At 40.0% G+C, this 19,336-nt stretch overlaps 1 protein-coding gene across 6 annotated transcripts in view; it reads right to left on the reverse strand.

Annotated features, from left to right (window-relative positions):
• ncor1 (nuclear receptor corepressor 1) overlaps nucleotides 1-19,336 on the reverse strand; it is a 76,311-nt gene that overhangs the window by 54,022 nt on the left and 2,953 nt on the right. For all 6 annotated transcript variants that reach the window (XM_053230460.1, XM_053230462.1, XM_053230461.1 and 3 more), the window contains exons 2-6: nucleotides 10,744-10,971; nucleotides 6,346-6,443; nucleotides 5,995-6,196; nucleotides 4,692-4,874; nucleotides 3,484-3,597 (exon numbers count right to left, since the gene is read on the reverse strand). In XM_053230460.1, coding sequence (XP_053086435.1) covers nucleotides 3,484-3,597; nucleotides 4,692-4,874; nucleotides 5,995-6,196; nucleotides 6,346-6,443; nucleotides 10,744-10,851 — 705 coding nt within the window. In that variant the 5' untranslated portion in view covers nucleotides 10,852-10,971. The remainder of the gene's footprint in view (nucleotides 1-3,483; nucleotides 3,598-4,691; nucleotides 4,875-5,994; nucleotides 6,197-6,345; nucleotides 6,444-10,743; nucleotides 10,972-19,336) is intronic.

A 19,336-nucleotide genomic window follows, 5' to 3' on the forward strand; every position in this document is an offset into this window, starting at 1 on the left:
CAATCTCTATATCCATCCACTCAGCTCTTTATCACATTCCCTATATCTATCCATCTATCTATCTATCTCACCATCCAGCTCTACATCTATCTATCCATCCAGCTCCAGATCCATCTCTCTCCATGGATATTTATCTATCGATCAATCTCTATATCCATCTCTACATCTATTCATCTATAAAGCTCTATATCCATTTCTCACCATCTATCAATCTATTCATCTATATCATCCATCTGTATATCCATCTATCTATAAATCATCTTTCTCTCCTTCTCCAATTATCTAACCATCTTTGTATCCATCCATATATCCATCCAACCATCTCTATTTCCATGTCTCTCCAATTATCTATCCGACTCTATATCCATCCAGCCCTATATCATGCCGCTTTGTATCTATCAATCACACTCAACATTTTTTCCTGAATGACTATTATTTATATAAAAAAGGACTCAAGCTCCACTCATAATAAAAATATAAATATACACTACTAGTGCTTAAAGTAGAAAAAAAGAAAGAAAGAAAAAAAAGGTGAATTTCCCATTAAGTGTCACAGCACAATCATCATGTGAAAAAGATAATGATCAGACCACCTTGTGTAACAGTTAAGATGCTTTTGTTAAAACTTAAGATGGATCCTGTATACTCGGTCACTGCTTGTGTGTGTGTGCGTGTGTGCGTGTGCGCGTGTGTACGTATGTGTCTGTTTAAGCACCTGCATTCAAAAAACAGTGAGCTCTTTTTTAAAGAAGTAAAATGACAATGGCACACTGTCAAAACACACTATTAAAAATAATTCAAAATCAAACCTGCCCTTTTTTTTTTTCTAACCTTATTAGTTCATGGTTGTGTTGTGCATCAGTTAACAGTATGTATGAATTATTTCCTGCACAAATTCTGCCTGCATGAATTTTGATGTCGTCACTGTGCAATGTTTCAACTCCCACACCTCCGGCTATCAAATATAATCTATTTTACACAGAAAAACATCTGGTTTTAGAAGAACCTACGATTTCTGGTTCGTGATGTTTTTAGGCCGCACGTTTTAATTGTATGAACATTACAGAAAACGTGAACAACATAGTGTTTGTGTTTTCTGGCTTCATTTCCCAAAGAACTGAGAGCGCTACAAAATTCATTCCTGCTGTGTGCCTTTTTTAACTAGTCACTAGACCGGAGCCCAGCTTTCTTCAACAACAGCCCATGACACGGAATCCCAGCACACATACACACACCCACACACACCTCTCAGAACTCTTTTGCAGCTGAGTGAATGTGAAAGAAGGAAATTTAAAGTAAAAACCACAAGTCTGTTTGCATACACTGCTAAAAGGGATGCCCTGTGTGCCAGAGAAGTAATGAACAGTAGTGTGTGTGTGTGTTTGTGTGTGTGTGTGTGTGTGTGAGAGAGTGTGAGAGAGAGAGAGAGAGAGAGAAAGAGAGAGAGAATATTATTGCAGGAACAGTGTAGCATGACCTGCAGTGTGACTGATGATCACCCAGTGAGAGGAACAGCTGTTTAAATATGAAGAGACAGAGAAATGAAGAAAGCAAGGCACTAGGAAATAAAAAAAAAAGTCTTTCAGCAACCTGGCAGGACGTACCAGCTACTGCAGTCTATAGAGCGAGGTTTTATGCATCTCTGACAACGCCATCACTTTAGTTCATCCAGTAAAATACAGCCAGGGAGCAAGGCTTATTTAAAGTGTGGATTTCCTGCTCTGAAAACCAAAACCAGATGAACTATAGTAACCCTGCAGCACAAGGACACACACCTGGTTAATGCTGCCTACCGAACAGGCTTCCGGAGCCTGCAGAAGGCCGGGAATACGCTTCGGAAAGGGTGTGGAATGAGGCACAGGAACAGAAAACGTCATATGAAGAGGGAAGTGGTGATTGGCTCACTGTAATGAGGCCGTAAGACGACTGTGCTCTCAACATGTTTATGTGAAGATTTCATGTGAACGATTCCATCTTGTGACATTTCACAAAGGTTTACAGTTTCACAACAGTTCAGCGTTGTGACACAATCCTGATGTTTCTCAACATGGTGGAAGCTATGGATGGTCTGTTACTGCCTTCACATCATCGTGTAACATGTGCTAGCTGGCTTACGTATATATTTCCCGGTTGCTAAGCAACAGTGTTCCCACATCTTCCCATGTCCCAGCTCTGTTGATCTATAATGTGATTGGTCAAAAGGTGTCCATTAATTTTCTATAATAGTCGCTCTGGCTCTTATTCAAATCACAGGTTTGTATTAATGTGCCCACACTAATATGTTATGTTTCTATAGTAACAACTAACAGATTAAAAAATGTGTGTAATCACTGACATGGTGACGTTTATTTGTGAAGAGATGTTTATTTAGCAATTATGGACGGAGTTTCCTGTGGCGGTGCTTTCCAACAGTCAGAGGTAAAGCGATTTTCTAATTTTTTTCAACATGGGAGGACTTTGTGCTTTGCAGTTTCTCTGTAATGTGACAAGCTGATACTTTTTTTTTTTTCCACAGATGTACCACAACATTAAACAGAACTATGGATGGATATAAAGTAAGACATTAACTAATAAAAATTATTATTATTATTATTATTATTATCATCATCATCAGTGTTTAAGGCCAATTGGCCAACTTTTTGCTAATTACACGGTTGAAAATCTAAAATGCTAACGTTAAATTAATATGCTGGCTCGGCAGGTTGTTTTGATTACTGTTCATAATTATCAGAAGATTTGACGTCAATCATAAACGCAGCTTCAAAAGTTAAGCAACTTTTGCCATGTAGCTTATTGTGTAGCTGCAACTCTTCTCTAAAAAACTGCTTTCACGTAGCAGAGATACATCATTTGTGCAATTTAGTTAAAGTGGCACATATCATGCTGCAAAGCATAAACCAGGCTACAGCCCCGACACCACACACCTTCCTTCATCTCCTTCGTACCTCCTGCAACATGAGCTCTGGTGTTTTTTCCCCTTTATGCTCTTATTGGGAATAAACTCCAGCAGTGTGGCTCCCTAGGAAAGGAATTTACTGTCTGTGTGGAGTTCAGCCAACTCTGCTCTGCCTTCAGCTTTTATCACTCCTTGTCTGCTTATACAGGTCCCCCATAATGCTTTGCAAAAGATTAAAGGACCGCACATGCCCCCATACAGAACTGCGTGTCCTTCATTGTCAGTCATACTGCACAGATATAACACCACACACACACCGACAACGACACCGACACACACACACACACACACACACACACACAAAGCTCCATGAGAAACAAGTCTGGACTGCAGTTTCTGTCCATTCGATTTAAGGTTCGCCTCACTTGCCAAGCGCTCTATAGAATAAGGAAAAGGTTTTCACATGCCTGTGGTGGAACTGCCCTTTAGCGATGCACGAAAAGGCAAAAGTGAAAGTAGGACAAAGGTCAGAAAGCCTATCATGAAAGCTGTGAATGACGTGAGCATGTCCATGTTATGTCTCATACCCGGTTCTCGTCGTAGATGATCTGCACGATGCTGCGGTGTTTGTGCTCCACGGGGGGAGGAGACACTGGCTTTTCCGGCTCCACTGGCTTTGCTGCTTCCTCCTCCAGTTGTTGCTGGAAGACACAAAACATTTTTCATCTCACACATTGAGGCAGAGACAGTTTACTAATTACATTCCTTCATTATTGCAAGAATCAGCAACTCGCGTGACTTTTCTAATCTCAGTTTTAGCTATGGTTTGAATTACACATTAGACTGAAAGAAACTTTGTGGAGTCACAGATCAGATCAATGTGTGAACATTTTCATTTTCATACATTTTCATATAAGACACTGGTGCAGAGTTTCAAATCTTCTATTCATCGTGATGGAGCACAACTACCAAGACAACTGATATATTTGCCTTAAAACCATGAGATTACAGAGCGCAGCTTTAAAGCAGTATTTCTCAATCCTGGTCCTGGATTTCCCCCGTCCTGCACAGTCTGCTGTTTTTCCCTCCTCTAACTCCCTAAGTTCAGAGTAGGTCAGGCGTGTCAATTAGCTGATGAGTTAAATCCGGTGAGTTGGGAGCAGGGAAAATACCACAATATGCAGAACTAAGATTTAGAATCTCTGCTTTGAGGGATGTTTATTGTTTCGGCATAAGGAAGGACAAAAAAGCCATGATCAAAAAGTTGCTACGGAAATTTCTGCATGATGTTCGACAACAGAAGTGCCTAGCATTAATAACATCACACGCTGTGGGCCTCTCATTTCCACTCAACAAACAAAGCAAAGATGAAGAGCTAAGAGAATAGGAAATAATTGGTTGACAGTGATTTATACAAACCTTCTAATAGAAAATCAGCTATTCTGGCATGGCCACTCGACCGGGATGCAGTGCGGCCAACACAAGAAGGTGAGTGGTATTAGCTAATGAGTCACCAGTTTCACTGCTACACCTCGTCTTGTGTTTCTAGCACTAAGATGAGTTGATGAACAGTAAAGGGAGATTCACTGCTGTGTATTACGTGGAGAAACAATAAACTGTGAATAAAGTACGTAAAGTAATAAAGTGCATGTGTGTGTCATCAGTTGTGGATGTGACAGTGTTATTCTCTGTAATAATTGCTACTCCAGGAGCCGTACATTTCCCATAAGCTTTGACAACCAAACGAAATCCCTCAGAAAGCTTGGAAACAAACCGAGGTCTTGGATCTGCTCACCTGCTTCTTCTTGAGTTTAAAAATCTGTTGCTCAACCTTGGCAATCTCGCGGTCCACACGGTCCATGCTCTGGATTAGCTCTTCTTTGGAGAGCTTGGAAGGAGACGCGTCCTGCTCCTCCCCCATGGCCTGAATCCCTCCTCCTGGGGACGAGGCCTCCAGCTTCACATTGAACTGAGTCTCCTGAGGAAGACACAAAGATTTCAAATGAGGACAGTCTCTCAGACATGGATTAAGCCTAATGTAAACATGTTGTAGAATAGCAAAAATAAATAAATACATAAAAACCTTTAGCACACAAACAGTCACGTTCCTACACCACTCATACTGAACGTCTACTTTCATTTCATTTTGACAGTTTTCGCTCTTCGCAACAGATGATGGGATAAACATTGTTATACTTCCCAGTAAAGGGTTTTGGTATGGAAAGTGCAAATTTATAAACTCTGTGTCCAGCATTTTATTTTCTGTGCAGATAACATTATACCAAAGCAAAATGTGCCCAGATAAACGGTCCACATACTAAACAGAAGATGCAGTGAGAATGTAAACACTGTTCGTAGTGATGCATCACTGGCCAAAAGCAAAACTCAGGACACATAGAGCTAAAAAGCAACAACAACAACAACAAAAAAATACTGGGGCTGATTTTCAGCTTTTGTGTATCATGATACAGATCATATTGATCTAATTAAAAATCAAGGAAACAAAGAAGCATCACTGATGTTTAGTTATTAATTTATTTACCTAATTATTATTAAATGTTGATTAAATACATTTCTAATAAATAGCACTTATTTTAATGGCTATTATCACAAAATGCAAGAAACTTAGTGAATGCAAAAGTTCACTGTGAAATCACAAACAAGCCTAAGAAAGGTGACATAAAAACAGCCCAGTTACAGGATTTCCTCCTGATATGGCAACACTGAACAAGTCGCTGTTTCGTTTTAACCATAATTTACATTATTGTGATTTGTATTTAAACTCAGCAAAAATAGAAACTAACTACATTAACAAAACTTTAAACAGTTTTACTCGTTCATTCATTTCTGGCCAAAGATTTGTTGCCTCAGTCTCTACCGTTTGTTTGGGTGCAGTACAAAACCTGGAGCTCATAGAAGCATGCATATACTGTGTGTGTGTGTGTGTGTGTGTGTGTGTGTGTGCGCTCATCTTTCTGTACGGTTTGAATTAGAGTACTGTAGTCACCATAATAAACATGCCACATGTGAAGCAGCTGTTCATGATCATCTGGATTATGTTCTGATCCAAATATAAAAAGTATCACAGTGTGCCGCACCTTCTTGATCTCTCCTGGGGTTCTCAGGCCGTCCTGTACGGGGTGTGGTAGCGGCAGGACGATGCTGGAGGGCGGTGCACGGGCCAGGTGGGCTTCGGTGGTGCCCTCAATGCGAGGACGCTTGGCATCCATGGCGTCGTGCTCCGACTGGGCCGTGACTGTGTGGAACTGCTGCTCATAGCCGTGTCGGCGCTCCGGAGGCCTGCGCAGCACATATACAAACTTACTTCTCAAAGTTAAAGCCTAGGTTTGGTAGTATGAAAGGGATCATTATACCTATGTGGGATCATGCAATGTAGAGTGCTTGTGTGCTTGTGTGTGTGTGTGTGTGTGTGTGTGTGTGTGTGAGACCTCTCGGTTCCAGGGTGGAATTCTGACAGTAATGAGGGTCGGCGACGCTGCTGCTGGTCCTGCAGGTGAGCATTACGGTACTCTGGAACTGTGAACTCCTGTACATACACACACACAAGAAAAACAATCAGAAAGAAAGCAGACATACCAAAAACAAAAACATAAGCGCCCGCCTGAATGAGGGCCTTACAAAGAAATGAGGGTGAGATGAAAAAGATAGCCAAGAACCCAAACTACACACACAATCTTACTCCAGGTGGCTATAAATGTTGATGCGGTGAAATAGGTAATAAAAGTCAATAAAACACAAACACTCCTGCTGACATGTCTATTATCTTCACATGATCTGCCAATTACAACTGGTTTAGCAACCGATGCCCCAGGAGATAGCAACATGAAAATCAATGAAGCAAAACCAGACAACATTAGGGGCCCAGCCACCGAGACCAAAATTATCAGACCCACACAGGTCATTGTACGTCCTTGACTAGCTGTTTAACGTACAGAGAAATTCTCCTCACTCTGCAATGCAGCACAAATCATAAACATGAGGCAGGGAAAACGCCTTCCTGTAAAAGTCTCATTCTCAGAACTCTAATCAAATTTAGCAAATAAACTGCAAATGACCTTCAGGGCAAGCGGCCAAGTGTCTAAGCCAGCTTACAGGTCTGCTGTGTCTCCTGTGCCCTGCTTTGGTGGCTGCCAAGATTCAAGCAAAATCCACTGCAGTACCACAAACACAACCTTGTCATTTATTTAGTCTAGTTTTTTCACATAAATGCAGGTGAACACCTAATAAAGACTCATTTTCAACATAGCCCAGAAAAAAAAAAAAAAAAAAAAGAGTCTGTTATTAAAGCAATCCAAACATATAGGCCTCAAAAGAGAAACATTTCCCTTTCGCAATCTCAAAGATTTGGGGTCAAGCGTTCATCGAGTTCTCGATCGATTTCTCAATCTCAGTGAAGACTCTTGACCTAGAGATGGCAATTTCACAATGTCCAAACTAGCAGAAGTAGAAAATTTGCCCCAAAAAAGAGAAAAAACCAAGCTCATCAGTCCAAGAGTCCTCACTTTGGACTTACAGCTCAGTATTACATCACAAACTGTGACAAAGTTTACGGCAGTGAAAGGGCAATGCTCACACTCCAAACTGTGTACAAACATCTAAACCTCTTTGAAATCTGAAATCTTCAACATCGAGAGAGAGAGAGAGAGAGAGAGAGAGAGACAGAGAGAGAGAGACAGAGAGAGAGAGGGAGGGAGGGAGGGAGGGAGGGAGGGAGGGAGAGACAGAGCCAGAGCACAGCTGGGGTCTGTTCAAGGCCATTTCTGTAACACTGAGGAATGTACAGCGATAACCAGCGTGATTTATAATGTTAAAGCCTCGACACTTCTGGATTTCTTATATTGAAGACAAAAGGGGAGATAAAGAAGCCAAAGAAGTCAGGAAAACTGACTGTCCAGGATAATGGAAATTACATGACCAGTTATGTGTGAATAATACAGTAGGCTAAAACTGGCAGTTTTCTCAGTTTTGCATTACATGTGCACTGCATGTGTGCAGCTGAATACAAACTGGTTTAAACACTTCACACGTTGTGGCAAAGAGAGGAAAAAAAAAAAAAAAAAAAGATGAAGGTCAATGCACTTCTATTGTCACCTGTCACATAAGTGGACAAAGCATTAGCCCAGGTCCTCAGGACAGGCAAATTTTTAAGTACGGGCCTATCAGGGATTTTTTATTAGTTAGTCTACCAATCAGCAAACACGACTCCTTACTGATTTTCACAAAAACATTTTCGCTTAAATGTAATGCACTCAAATGCCCTAACTATAGCACAAGCTATATAACTTTTATTATATAACTCTCGTGCTACAAGCCGTCACCTCACAGCAACTATCTTTAACACGATCGTGAGAGCGACAAGCCTTCAAAGAATCATTAACATGCTTATGCTCATGTGCACTATAAAATTCCAACAGTTCACTGGAAAACCTGTCAAATCCGACCCAATAGTGATCCAGCGTTAAATCCAATACAGATACTCAGTATGGGATCGTGCACGTCTTGCTCTGGGGGGGGAAAAAAACCCTCTTAACAAGCTCACTCGATGATTTAAAATATAAAAATGTACATTTTATATGACAGATGTTCTACTCGTGCTTTGATTTTCCAGCCCCAAGTCATCATTCATTGTGTAAATTGTGGCACAGCTTTTGGGGATAATAGAAATAACATAAATTCATAACCTTGTGCAATACAATAGCTATTTATCTAATAAATGATTTATATGCAGTATTAGCAGTTGATGAAGACATCAGCTTGTCTTAAAACCAATGTCATCCCAGGGACTATTAAAACAAACAAAAAAAAAAAAGCTGGGCACAAAGCTAGTTTTTTTGCTTAAGACGGCTGCGTGACGTTAAAAAAAAGGAATCAGGAACAATGACTTGGCAGCTGCTGTCTAACATCTGTCTCACCAGATACCACATTCTCAAAACTTGCTGTACAAACGAAGGGCTTTGCACACAGGCGCTATAATTCTAAGACAAAATATTTGTATGGTGAAATTCTAAATGAACATATGCCTCACTATGACAAGTACAAAAAAAAAAAAAAAAAAAAAAAACTTATGACAAAAACAGTGGGAGTTTGAACAGTTAGATATGCCCTGGGACAAATTTAGAAATCAATTTCAAGCCTTCATAACCTAAATCCCTCTATTTACAGAACAGCTTCCATATGTTTAAACTGCAACTCAAAGTAAGCCACATCATATAAAAAAATAAAAATGATCAACCTCCAGGAATAGATAGCTATAAAATGAATTAATGTGTTTAATATACAAAAGCACTTGTAAAGGCAAAAGTAAAATAATGATGGCATAAAATAAATATTGAACAGTCAATACCCAAGAGGAGAAACTACTTATTTTTTCTATAACAAAAATTACTCATAAGAACTTAAGACTCTTCTCTCAAAAAACATATGTGGCAAAATGCAAACAAATTGTCAGCCATGTTTTTTTTTTATTGCTCTTAGGGGTTTAAAGAAAAACGACTCAAATCAGAAAATCGAAATACAGCAGCATAAATGTGGTTTGAATGTGAAAGGGAATGCACTCGTTAATCGTTTGTTTCGGAGTTCGTCGAAGATCTAGCTGGTCGAAGGGAAATAACCAAAACAACCAGTGACTTAATCTGTACACAGTTTCACAAACCCAGATATACAACACAGAGCCAGCAGAATTTTAGTGAAACGTGCAACGCTTTACGAAAAACCTCAAAGATTTGAGGAGAGAATTGAGGTACAAATATACTTCACTTTCACCACGCGTAAGTGCGCACACAGCTGCTACGCGAGCGGCATTGTTCACATACTCGCTTGCGTATCTAGTGAAACTGGAGGATTAAAAGCGGTGTCCACTAGATGGAATCTCAGAGCCGAAACATCCCTGTCCGTCTGCTTTTCAAGTCAAACTGTAACGTTTAGCGATTTCACGCATAGTAACGTTAAACAGACTGACGAGCTCCATTTCTCTTTAAAACTTTCTGCCGTCAGCGTGATTGTTGTCATGATCCGTGTCTCAAATCAAAAAACCTGACCATATATTACAAAATATTTACTAATCTAGAAAATCCATAAGACTGGTACTCAAAACAGACCTTTCCGTAGGTTTAAGAGGTTTTTAAAATGTAAAATTAACCGTCATAGGCAGACGATTACCGGTAATGCTCGATAACGAGAAGAGAATAGTATAAAAGAATATGATTTGAGACACATTAGTTTGTTTTTTTTATTCGGTGACACAATGTCACATTGTGCTATACTGCCTCCACTATTCACGTTGGTATTGCATCACGCAGACGTGTCACAATAACTTGTAAGAATGTGATGCGCCAAATGACACACGTGGGGGCCATCTTGTGTATGCGTAGTTAACAACAAGTATAAATCAGCCTTTAATGTAGTACAGAGTTCGCCCACAAAATAAAAACAATAAAGGAATGTTTGAAATTGTTGTTCCTTACCGAGTCAAACCCAGGACACATTAAAGCATGCTAAATTTAACTGAACTGAATCTTACTGGATCGGACCTGAAATGAATCATTTATCAACCCCTAAGTATTAATTGTGGGATTGTCAATTATTTACTGTTATTTACAATAATAAACTAGTGTTTTTGCACAAAAACATCTTATGTTTGAAATAAGATTGCATTTGTTAGTCTCTTCCCCCCACTTATTTTCATAAAGGGCACCAAAACTTTTGGAGTACACACAATTATAATAATTAACACAAATTTAATCTCATGCTAATTCTTTTTTTTGATGGAGGGAAACCTGCAGAAGCCAGAGCTTCAGCACTATGAGCAGATGAGTGGCAGGACTTACCGGCGGATGGCGTGCAGGACTGAAGGTGTACTGTACCGAGTGGGGCGGATAGCGGCTCTGCTCGCTGCTGAAGCTCCCCTGACTGGGGGGAAAGCCCGAGCTTGACATGCTGCTGTTGATGATGATTATGAAGATGAAGGCTCAGATGGAGGCCAGGAGGCCTGGAGCCTTGAGGCACGGAGGCTCGCTCACGGGCTCGACTCCAACATGACCGCAGTGCCGGCGCACCTGATAACAGAGCAGGAGAGAAACAGATATCAGCACATCCAAGGGTTTAGTGATTTCAAGAGCAGGACACACTGCTCCTGCGTTATACGTTTTATGATTCGCATAACTGCTGCTTGGACAGACCAGTAGGGACACAGAGTTTGTTTAGGAGACATTTTAATATTTGGAACTGTTCGGAATTGGTGTTGGGTGATCCGGATATCCGTTCACACCTTCTATTTTCAACTAACAAGCTGTGATCTCATTTCCAAATATAAACCAAACCAAAAACACTAGCCAGCAACACTATATTATATTCAGCCATCAGATGTTATTCGCCATCGTCCAAAGATTGCGAGTTTGAATCCCAAAGCTGCCACAGCCATCTGTGCCCGGGAGTCCAAGTGAGCAAAACTGGACTTGCTCTCTATGTGGGATGGATGACTCTCTCTCCCCTGTCAATCACAGCGACACTAGCCTATCACGAGCATCTGTAAGCTCATGTATGCGGACGAGGGTGGATAGCGCTTTCCTCCGAGTGCATTACGCCACCCCATGACACAGCATGAGCAGCAGTTCAAAAAGACACAGTTGGCTGGCTTCACGTGTCTTCAAGGAAGTATGTGATAGAAAAAACGCTCATGGCAGCTAATAAAAGCTTTAGTCATACTGTCGTCTTACATTTTGTGCAGGATTTGCTCATCTAATCATGTTTCACGTGCTTTCAACATTCACATAAAATCCAATCCAATCCAATCTAGCACTACTGAGTCTTAGTATTTGCACAAATGCTGATGTTTAGTTATGGTGTGCGTGCGTGTGTGGGCACACGTGTTTAGTTTCAGCTCTCCGTTTACCCTAGATCTTGCACTCAAAGGAGACAGTCTTGCTTCTCGGATTCTGTCTCACTTTCCCGTCCCTTTGCATAAATGAATAAATGGAGTCCATCCATCCATCCGTCCGTACCCGCCCTCCTCTCCATCAGTGCTATTATCTTTTTAGCTTCAACTTCTTAGTAAGTATCTATTTATTCCTTTTACATTACATCGAAACCATTCACAGAATCATTCACATCCTGTCTCACGTAGCACAGACTGAAACACGAATGACACAACTTGTGACAAAGACAGAGAAAATGTGCAAGTGGCAGATTGCTGTGAAGAGAAACAAGAAAGGAAGCGAGAACGCAGAGTTTGGTTGCGAGTGGGGAGATACGAAAGATTCGAGAATGACACTCCTTCATCCTGTGAAAGCATGGAGGCTCTGTTAAGAAAATAACAAACATAAAAACATCTGCTGCACTGATGTCATTGAGACAGACGGGAATTTGATAAAGCCGTGTTTCCATCATTTCATCTGCAACATTGGGACATAATTTCTCAACACCTGACATGTCAAAACAGCGCGTTTAGGGATCTCAGTTTCAGAAGTGATCCCTACTCAGGAATATGCTTCCAGGTGATGGTTTAAAATTCTTTTTTGCTGATCTACAAACAGCTTTGGCATTTCAAATCCCCTTACATTCAGTGTGCTTTAACAGCCTGACTCTTTTACTTTACAGCACTCCCAAGATAACCACAAAGTGCAAAGCAAGCATATATCAAATAGCATGCAGTAAATGCAAGGCGTGAAAAATAAAGCAAAAAAAAGGAAAATTTATCACTGTGTAAGCCTGAGGCGGTTATCTCTCGCTGTCTATTTTTGCTTTTCATTATCTAGCAGCTGGGGAAAATGTAGAACTAATTTTTTTGTGAATTCATTTAGCCTTGCGTTTTGAATATTTTCAGTGATAGAGGAAGTGCAGTTTGTCTCAAGCCCATGACTCTGACGGTGACCACACACTCTTATCCCTCTCAGCAGCGGTCAGGAGATTACTCGAGTTAATGCTGCAGTCTGGGATCAGCACAAGGGCATGGAGTGTCTAATGTACGGATATGTGAAACAGAAGGCTTTGTATCTTTTAGGGCGCCCTTACACACGCAGTGTTCAATCAATTTGAATCGATCCTGGCATGTTTTTCCCCTTAGTGTGGTTCATTTGAGCAGGTGAGAACACACAAGTCACACTCGAGGGCGGACTAAAACATCCGGTCTGAAGCTGCGTTCACAATAATAGCTTCTTTGCATAATCTACTTTCAAACAGTTGGTTTTGGTAGATTTTAATGCTGCATCTAACAACTATATAATTCATATATATAACTGATTAATCAGGGGGGGGAAAAAAGATTCATCTGTCAATAAACAACTTGAAATGTGTAACGTTATACACAATGCTTTATTCAAAATATTCAACATTTTATTTAATATCCCTACACTAAATTAGACCAAGCAGAAAAGCAGAGTATAGCCCTATTTGGACTGGATTAATTTATCAGTTGGACGTCTGTAATACTTTTTTTAATAATTTTTTTTTTTTTGCACGTCTCCTAAGTGATAAAACTCTCGCATCCGGACAGTAATAAAATCTCGCGATATCAGACGACTGCCGAGTTTGGCGAAAAACAGTATGTAATTCAGCCTCCTTTCTCAGAGAATGATGAAGAAAAAAACTGAAACGGCCAATCCGGATGGTAATAAAATCACAGAGCACCTGTAAAATAGGAAATTAGCCAAGGACGCAGCATAAATTTAATCCTGTCCGAATATGCCTAATGACATGCTGTTCTTACTTTAGACTACGGTTTCAGTATCATAAAAAGACTTCAGAATGCTGAGCTCTTGTCTTCTGCCATAAAAGCAACTGCCTTCATGTAAACTGCGCATGCATGACAGTCGAGCTGCCGTGCCTGGTGAGCTCACGTGTACATCGTGCATGAAACTGGTCTTTTCAGATGACTCTAAAGTAAAGTCTTCCTGCAATTTGACTTGTTGGCTCATACTACAGGACCCTGCGCTGCAGCATACATCCTCTGGATTTCCCCATTTTTAAATAAGAGATGGAGACGGGAAGCATAAGTGTTGTGAAGCCAACTAATCCATAACTATTTTATCTTATCGACATCATCAATACCAATAATCATCAAAATTAGGCTAGTTGCTGCAGCTTCCCCATTCCTCCACTGGACGTAGTCACTCATTCCTGTCACATGCCACATCTCAGCTACATATATCTAGGACAGCATACAAAAGTGGCTCAGTTTTGATTTGAAAAGATCAGATTTTTCTGTCCACTCAGCCTGAAATTAAAAAAAAAAAAAAAAAAAACAGATCTGCGCCACATTAAGGTAGAAAATCACTTCCGGTAATGTGAACGTAGCCTGAGACGTGGTCTCAGCCGGTTTCCAAGTGACCTCTAGAGCAGTTTGAACAGAGCTGCGGAAATGCCATGTGTTCTGGATACTTGGAGTGACAAACAACAAGAGGGGGGGAAAACGCTGAATACGATCGACATCTAGTAATTTATTGACAGTCAGCTCAGTGTTCTGCGCTCGTGATGTCTGCATGCTTTTGGCAAAGGTTTATCTTTTTCCCCCATCGCCATATTTCTGACCAATCAATAAAAGGGCTTTATGAGTAATGTTTTCAGCTCTATACGCCTCTCAGCCAACGGTTTTTACTTTCTGGTTTGTGAGGTGCAAAACCAAACTAGTTAGCAAAGAAACTGAAAGTATCAAAATCACTCTGATTTGGACTAGGCATGAAACTACGAACTACAGACAGTCTCAAAAGAGCAAACCGTAGGCCTGCTTGTGGTAGTAGGCATGTGTGTATAGTTCTACAATCAGTCAAACAACACTTTGTGATCTCCAAGCCTGGCCACATTTTATCATTTATTACTCGTTACCGCAATAAGCGCACGTTCACACTAACAAAGCACTAGGACTCTCTGACCTCTCAGAGGAACTTCCAGCTACGTGTATTGTACGCGTTTTGTAAAAGGTTACGGTGACAGTCACATAAAACTTAATTATTGGCCCATGCCACTTTCCCAGACCCAGATATAAAAATATCTTCAGACAAAATCTCAGTTAGTAGCGACTGTCTTGAGTGCGTTTTTTTATGTTGTTATACATTTATATGCCTTGCATGCTTTTTTGTTACCATTTTATCCCACAGTTATTACATGATGTTTGGCTAAATAAACCAACAATTTTGCTTTTTTCCCCCCCACACTGTTCAACTAAAATCCTCCATTTTTAAAAGGTTCCTTCACACCTGTGAAGTTGGAATCAGAGGGAAAGTGATTCTTCTGTTTTGAAATGAACAACAACAACAAAAAAAAAAAACAGGCAGGGCTGAAAACATACTTAAAAAAAGGAAAAGTGAAGGAGCTGAAAGGAAAAAGGTAAACAAAGGTTTGAAAAGGAAACGTAGAAATCACGGGAAATCAAACAAACATGGAGAACGTGAAACAAGTGCTAAACTAGTTATTACATAACAACACAGCAATAAAGCAAACACAAGTAAGAGGTTTTTTTAAATTATGTACACTAACTGGGGTGTAATGATATACTCCATTCACGATTCTCAGAATATTTTAAACATAATTTTAATAAAGAAAAATTATGACTAAAAAAAATATATATATGACTCCTTTATTTCAGAATCATAACCAATGCAGAACAATGTGTATTTTTGTCACCGTAAAACTAAATAAATCAAAAATCACTACGAACTAATGTTCAATATTGCAAACAAAATGTACTACAGATTCACCCAGTCTTAAAAATAAATAAATAAATGCATACATTCTTTCAAAAACTTTGAATAAACAAAGTGTCTGGGGACTTGAACAACAAACATAACGAGTTTTGCAGCAGAAATAGAGCTCCAAACTCAGCTAAAACGGCCTCTGGTATTGTTTGAAAGCCACTGAAGAGCTCTTTTTAACCATTAAAACGTAGGCATTTAACTGTATAACGTGGGTCAAATCCGGCATGATTGGACTTCACAAGTGCAGATCCTGCAGGCTGTCCATGTAAGAACATGATCACATGACCAGCATGCTCTCTATATATCTGAGCTCTACGGGTTGCGCAGATTGGGAGCTCTGGTGTTTAAACAGTGCAACTGCATTACATGCAAATTAATAGAATGCTGATTTCTACAACCTGAATCTCATATTTTTGCATCTAAATGCATCACGGCATGACGTATCGTTACAACCCTATCAATCCAGTGGTTATTTCCTTTTTTGTTTCGCTCCAAATATCCAGAACGCCTGACATTTCTACAGCTTCGTCCTTTGGTTCAGTTTGCGCCTCATGGGTCAATTTAGAAGCTCGCAGCTGCCCGCAACACTTTCTGCAGATTTGAGTCTGACTTGCTCTCTTGCTCATGGTAGAGTTGGCTTGTTAGTCCGGGTGGTCCTGTATCGGCTGTTTTGTTGCGAATGCTGTGGATCTTTACCTGCCTAAACAAGCTGCACCAAGGGGACAAAAACAAGGGATCAAACATGTCAAACAGACTAAACGGCAAGTTGGTGAAATCTCTCGACGTGTGATAACACCCGCTGACATTTCGCAATAACAGAAAATAACACCACAATGACGATATTGTTCTTTTCTGATATCAGGATGCTCTACACTGCATAACACCAGAATAAACCTTATCAGCATCTCAAGGAGAATTCGAGTGTGGCATTTGCAGCTTAGACAAACTAAAGCAGTAACGATGATACCTCAGACAGTTCACAATAACCCCATGCATGTGGAATACCATAAAAATCTCATCTCAACAATTGCAGTCTCGCAAACGCTCCTGTGTAAATGGTTTCAACAAAGTGTTTCCTATACAAAGATGGAAAGAATACAACTCTCGAGTTGACTGTTGACATAAATCTTGAAAAAAAACGGAGGCAACGTGGCAGGGCCACAGACACAGGCACAATAATTATATGTCTTGTGCTGGGCTACAACTGTCCCACCGCCAGCAGATCAAGCAACTCATAAAAAACCAAGGGCAGCGTGCAATGAAAAAAATAAGCATCACACCCCTTAAACACACACTCTCTCCAGATGAAAGGACTGATAAAACTGTAAGCGGGACACCATTTGTGTTCATAAACATGAAGGGCAAAAAGCAACACCACTGACCAGATGTAAATGATGAGCTTCTTGCTTCAGATATTAATTAACACTGATAACTATAACTAGCAGGTAACAAAACTAGCTAACACACTACCCTTGTCATTTTCACACTAAACTATACAAGTGTTCAAATTTTTATTAAGATTTACAAAAATTTTGCTATTTAAATAAAAAAAAAAAAAAAAGGTGGTGGTGGTGCAGCAGGTAGCACTGCTGCCTCACAGCTCCAGGGTTCTAGGTTCGATCCTGAGCTCGGGTGATATCTTCTCTATGTGGGTTTCCTCCGAGTTCTCCGGTTTCCTCTCACCTCCCAAAAACATTCCAGTGAATAGACTTGCTAAAGCCCTATCCGGACGGGATTAAATTTACACGGGGTCTTGGTGTCATTTCCTGCTTCTCCGTGACTTTACTTCTGCCTGGACCATCCAGTTTTCTCCGTCCTCTTCCGAGAAGACTGCATACTGTTTTCCACCAAACTCTGCAGTCGTCTGATAATTTTAAGACATTCAGATATACATGTCTGTGATTTTCTATGCGGATGCCACCTCATGTTGGGGAAAAAACATTTATGACTGCAGCTACTTGCTGTTATTCATCTTGTAGTGCGCGTATCAGCCATCCTCCCCAGATATTAAACACATCTCGAGTCGCAAAAAGAAAAACGCATGCTTCTCGTATACTTTGTGACTGTTTTATTATATTTTCAAATTGTTGCTGGAACTTGGTCTGGCCCAAAATTAACTAAGAGCCAGCGTGTCTTCTTTAGTGCTTCTTCAAATTGTAAATCTTCATTTATTTTGTAATGACAACAAATCAAACCACTGCAAAATAAATATGCTGTATTATAAGAAAAGTAGATCCGGATTTACAATATAAGGTGTAATTTTCCCCTATTTTTAATCTTATTTAATTTTTCTCAGTGTCAAATGTGTTTCATGACAACATTATTAATATGGAAAGAGTGTTTGACAGTAAATTGTGCCTTAAATGATTAAATAACAACTCTGTGTTTGACATCCGTAGCACAAGTGTGTCATTCTTCCCAATTTAACTGTACAGATGAGAAAAACAATTGTGATTTGATACTGCAGTTATTCGATTTGTTGTACATTATTACAAAATAAATGTATTAAAATGTCATATTTTATTTGTCAATAGTGTCTCATGAAACGTGTCTTGGGATAAATCTCATATCGTGGCTTTAGTTTATTGTCTCATGCCTAATAACTGCGAGGTGACGTAATGTGTGTGTTGTGCTAGCAGGAGTTATATGAGAGCTGTAACAGCAGATTGTGCCTCGACTGATGTGTGTGGTGCAGCAGGCGGCAGGATTCAGAACGAGTAGCTTGCGATATAGTTATCGATGTACATCACACAGCAGTAAAGTTTAAACATGCACCAAAAAATGCTAGTATGCACCAAATCATTCCCCTCAAATTAGTTCTCCCACAGCAGTTCCCAACAGCTGATGATTACAGTTTCATATTTATTCAAAAGTACGACGCGTCATTCTATGAGTTTATAGTTGCATGTAATGTCAGTTAAATAACTTGCGTTAGAACACTTATGTAACTTCAGAGCGATGAAGAGTTGCCGTGTCTGCCCTATAAGTCACTCATGATGAGTTGTTCCTATAGAAACAATAATGTTAGAATGAACGCACCGATACAAACCTCTGATCTGAATTCAAACTAGTCCCAAAGCAGCTGTTCTAGAAAACTAATCAGCACCTTCTGATTGGAGAATTCACAGGGCTATGCTATAAAATAATAATGTCTAACCATTTATCAGTGTGTGTATATATAATGTAAGACGGCTCAGTCCCTCTCAGTGGTGAACTGTGGTGAGAAGGATTTTATGTACCTGTAAAAGCTGGACTGCGTCTCAAACCGCACACTTCTGTGCTTAAGAGTATGTCAAAACGTGTATGCTGCCACTAGCCATCTATGGCAGCGTACTATTTTGGACATACTACTGAGTACAGAAGTGTGCGATTTGGAAGCAAGCCCTGGTTTAAGGTGTTACCATACATCCTTTAGCGCTTAACAAAATGCAAGCAGTAACTCTGGTCTCAACCAACACTAGAATAACAACAAGAGAAAAATAATAGGTAGGATAAAAGGTGTCATACGGGTAGATTTGTGCAAATCTTCTCTGTCCTCATCTTTCCAGTAATCTTACTTATCCATATTCACATACAGTGATGTGTCTGAAGATGAATATCAGCAAATTAGAAAGTGAAGGAGAAAAAAAAAACCCTCACCAAGTCATCCGTACCAACTTATTTACCGAAGGCTAATGTGTGTGGGCGCTCTTCCATTTCCCGAAGCTGAATGCGCATCTACTGAGGAATATTT

The sequence above is a fragment of the Pangasianodon hypophthalmus genome, chromosome 27 (assembly GCF_027358585.1).
Source record: "Pangasianodon hypophthalmus isolate fPanHyp1 chromosome 27, fPanHyp1.pri, whole genome shotgun sequence".
Taxonomy (NCBI): Eukaryota; Metazoa; Chordata; class Actinopteri; order Siluriformes; family Pangasiidae; genus Pangasianodon; species Pangasianodon hypophthalmus.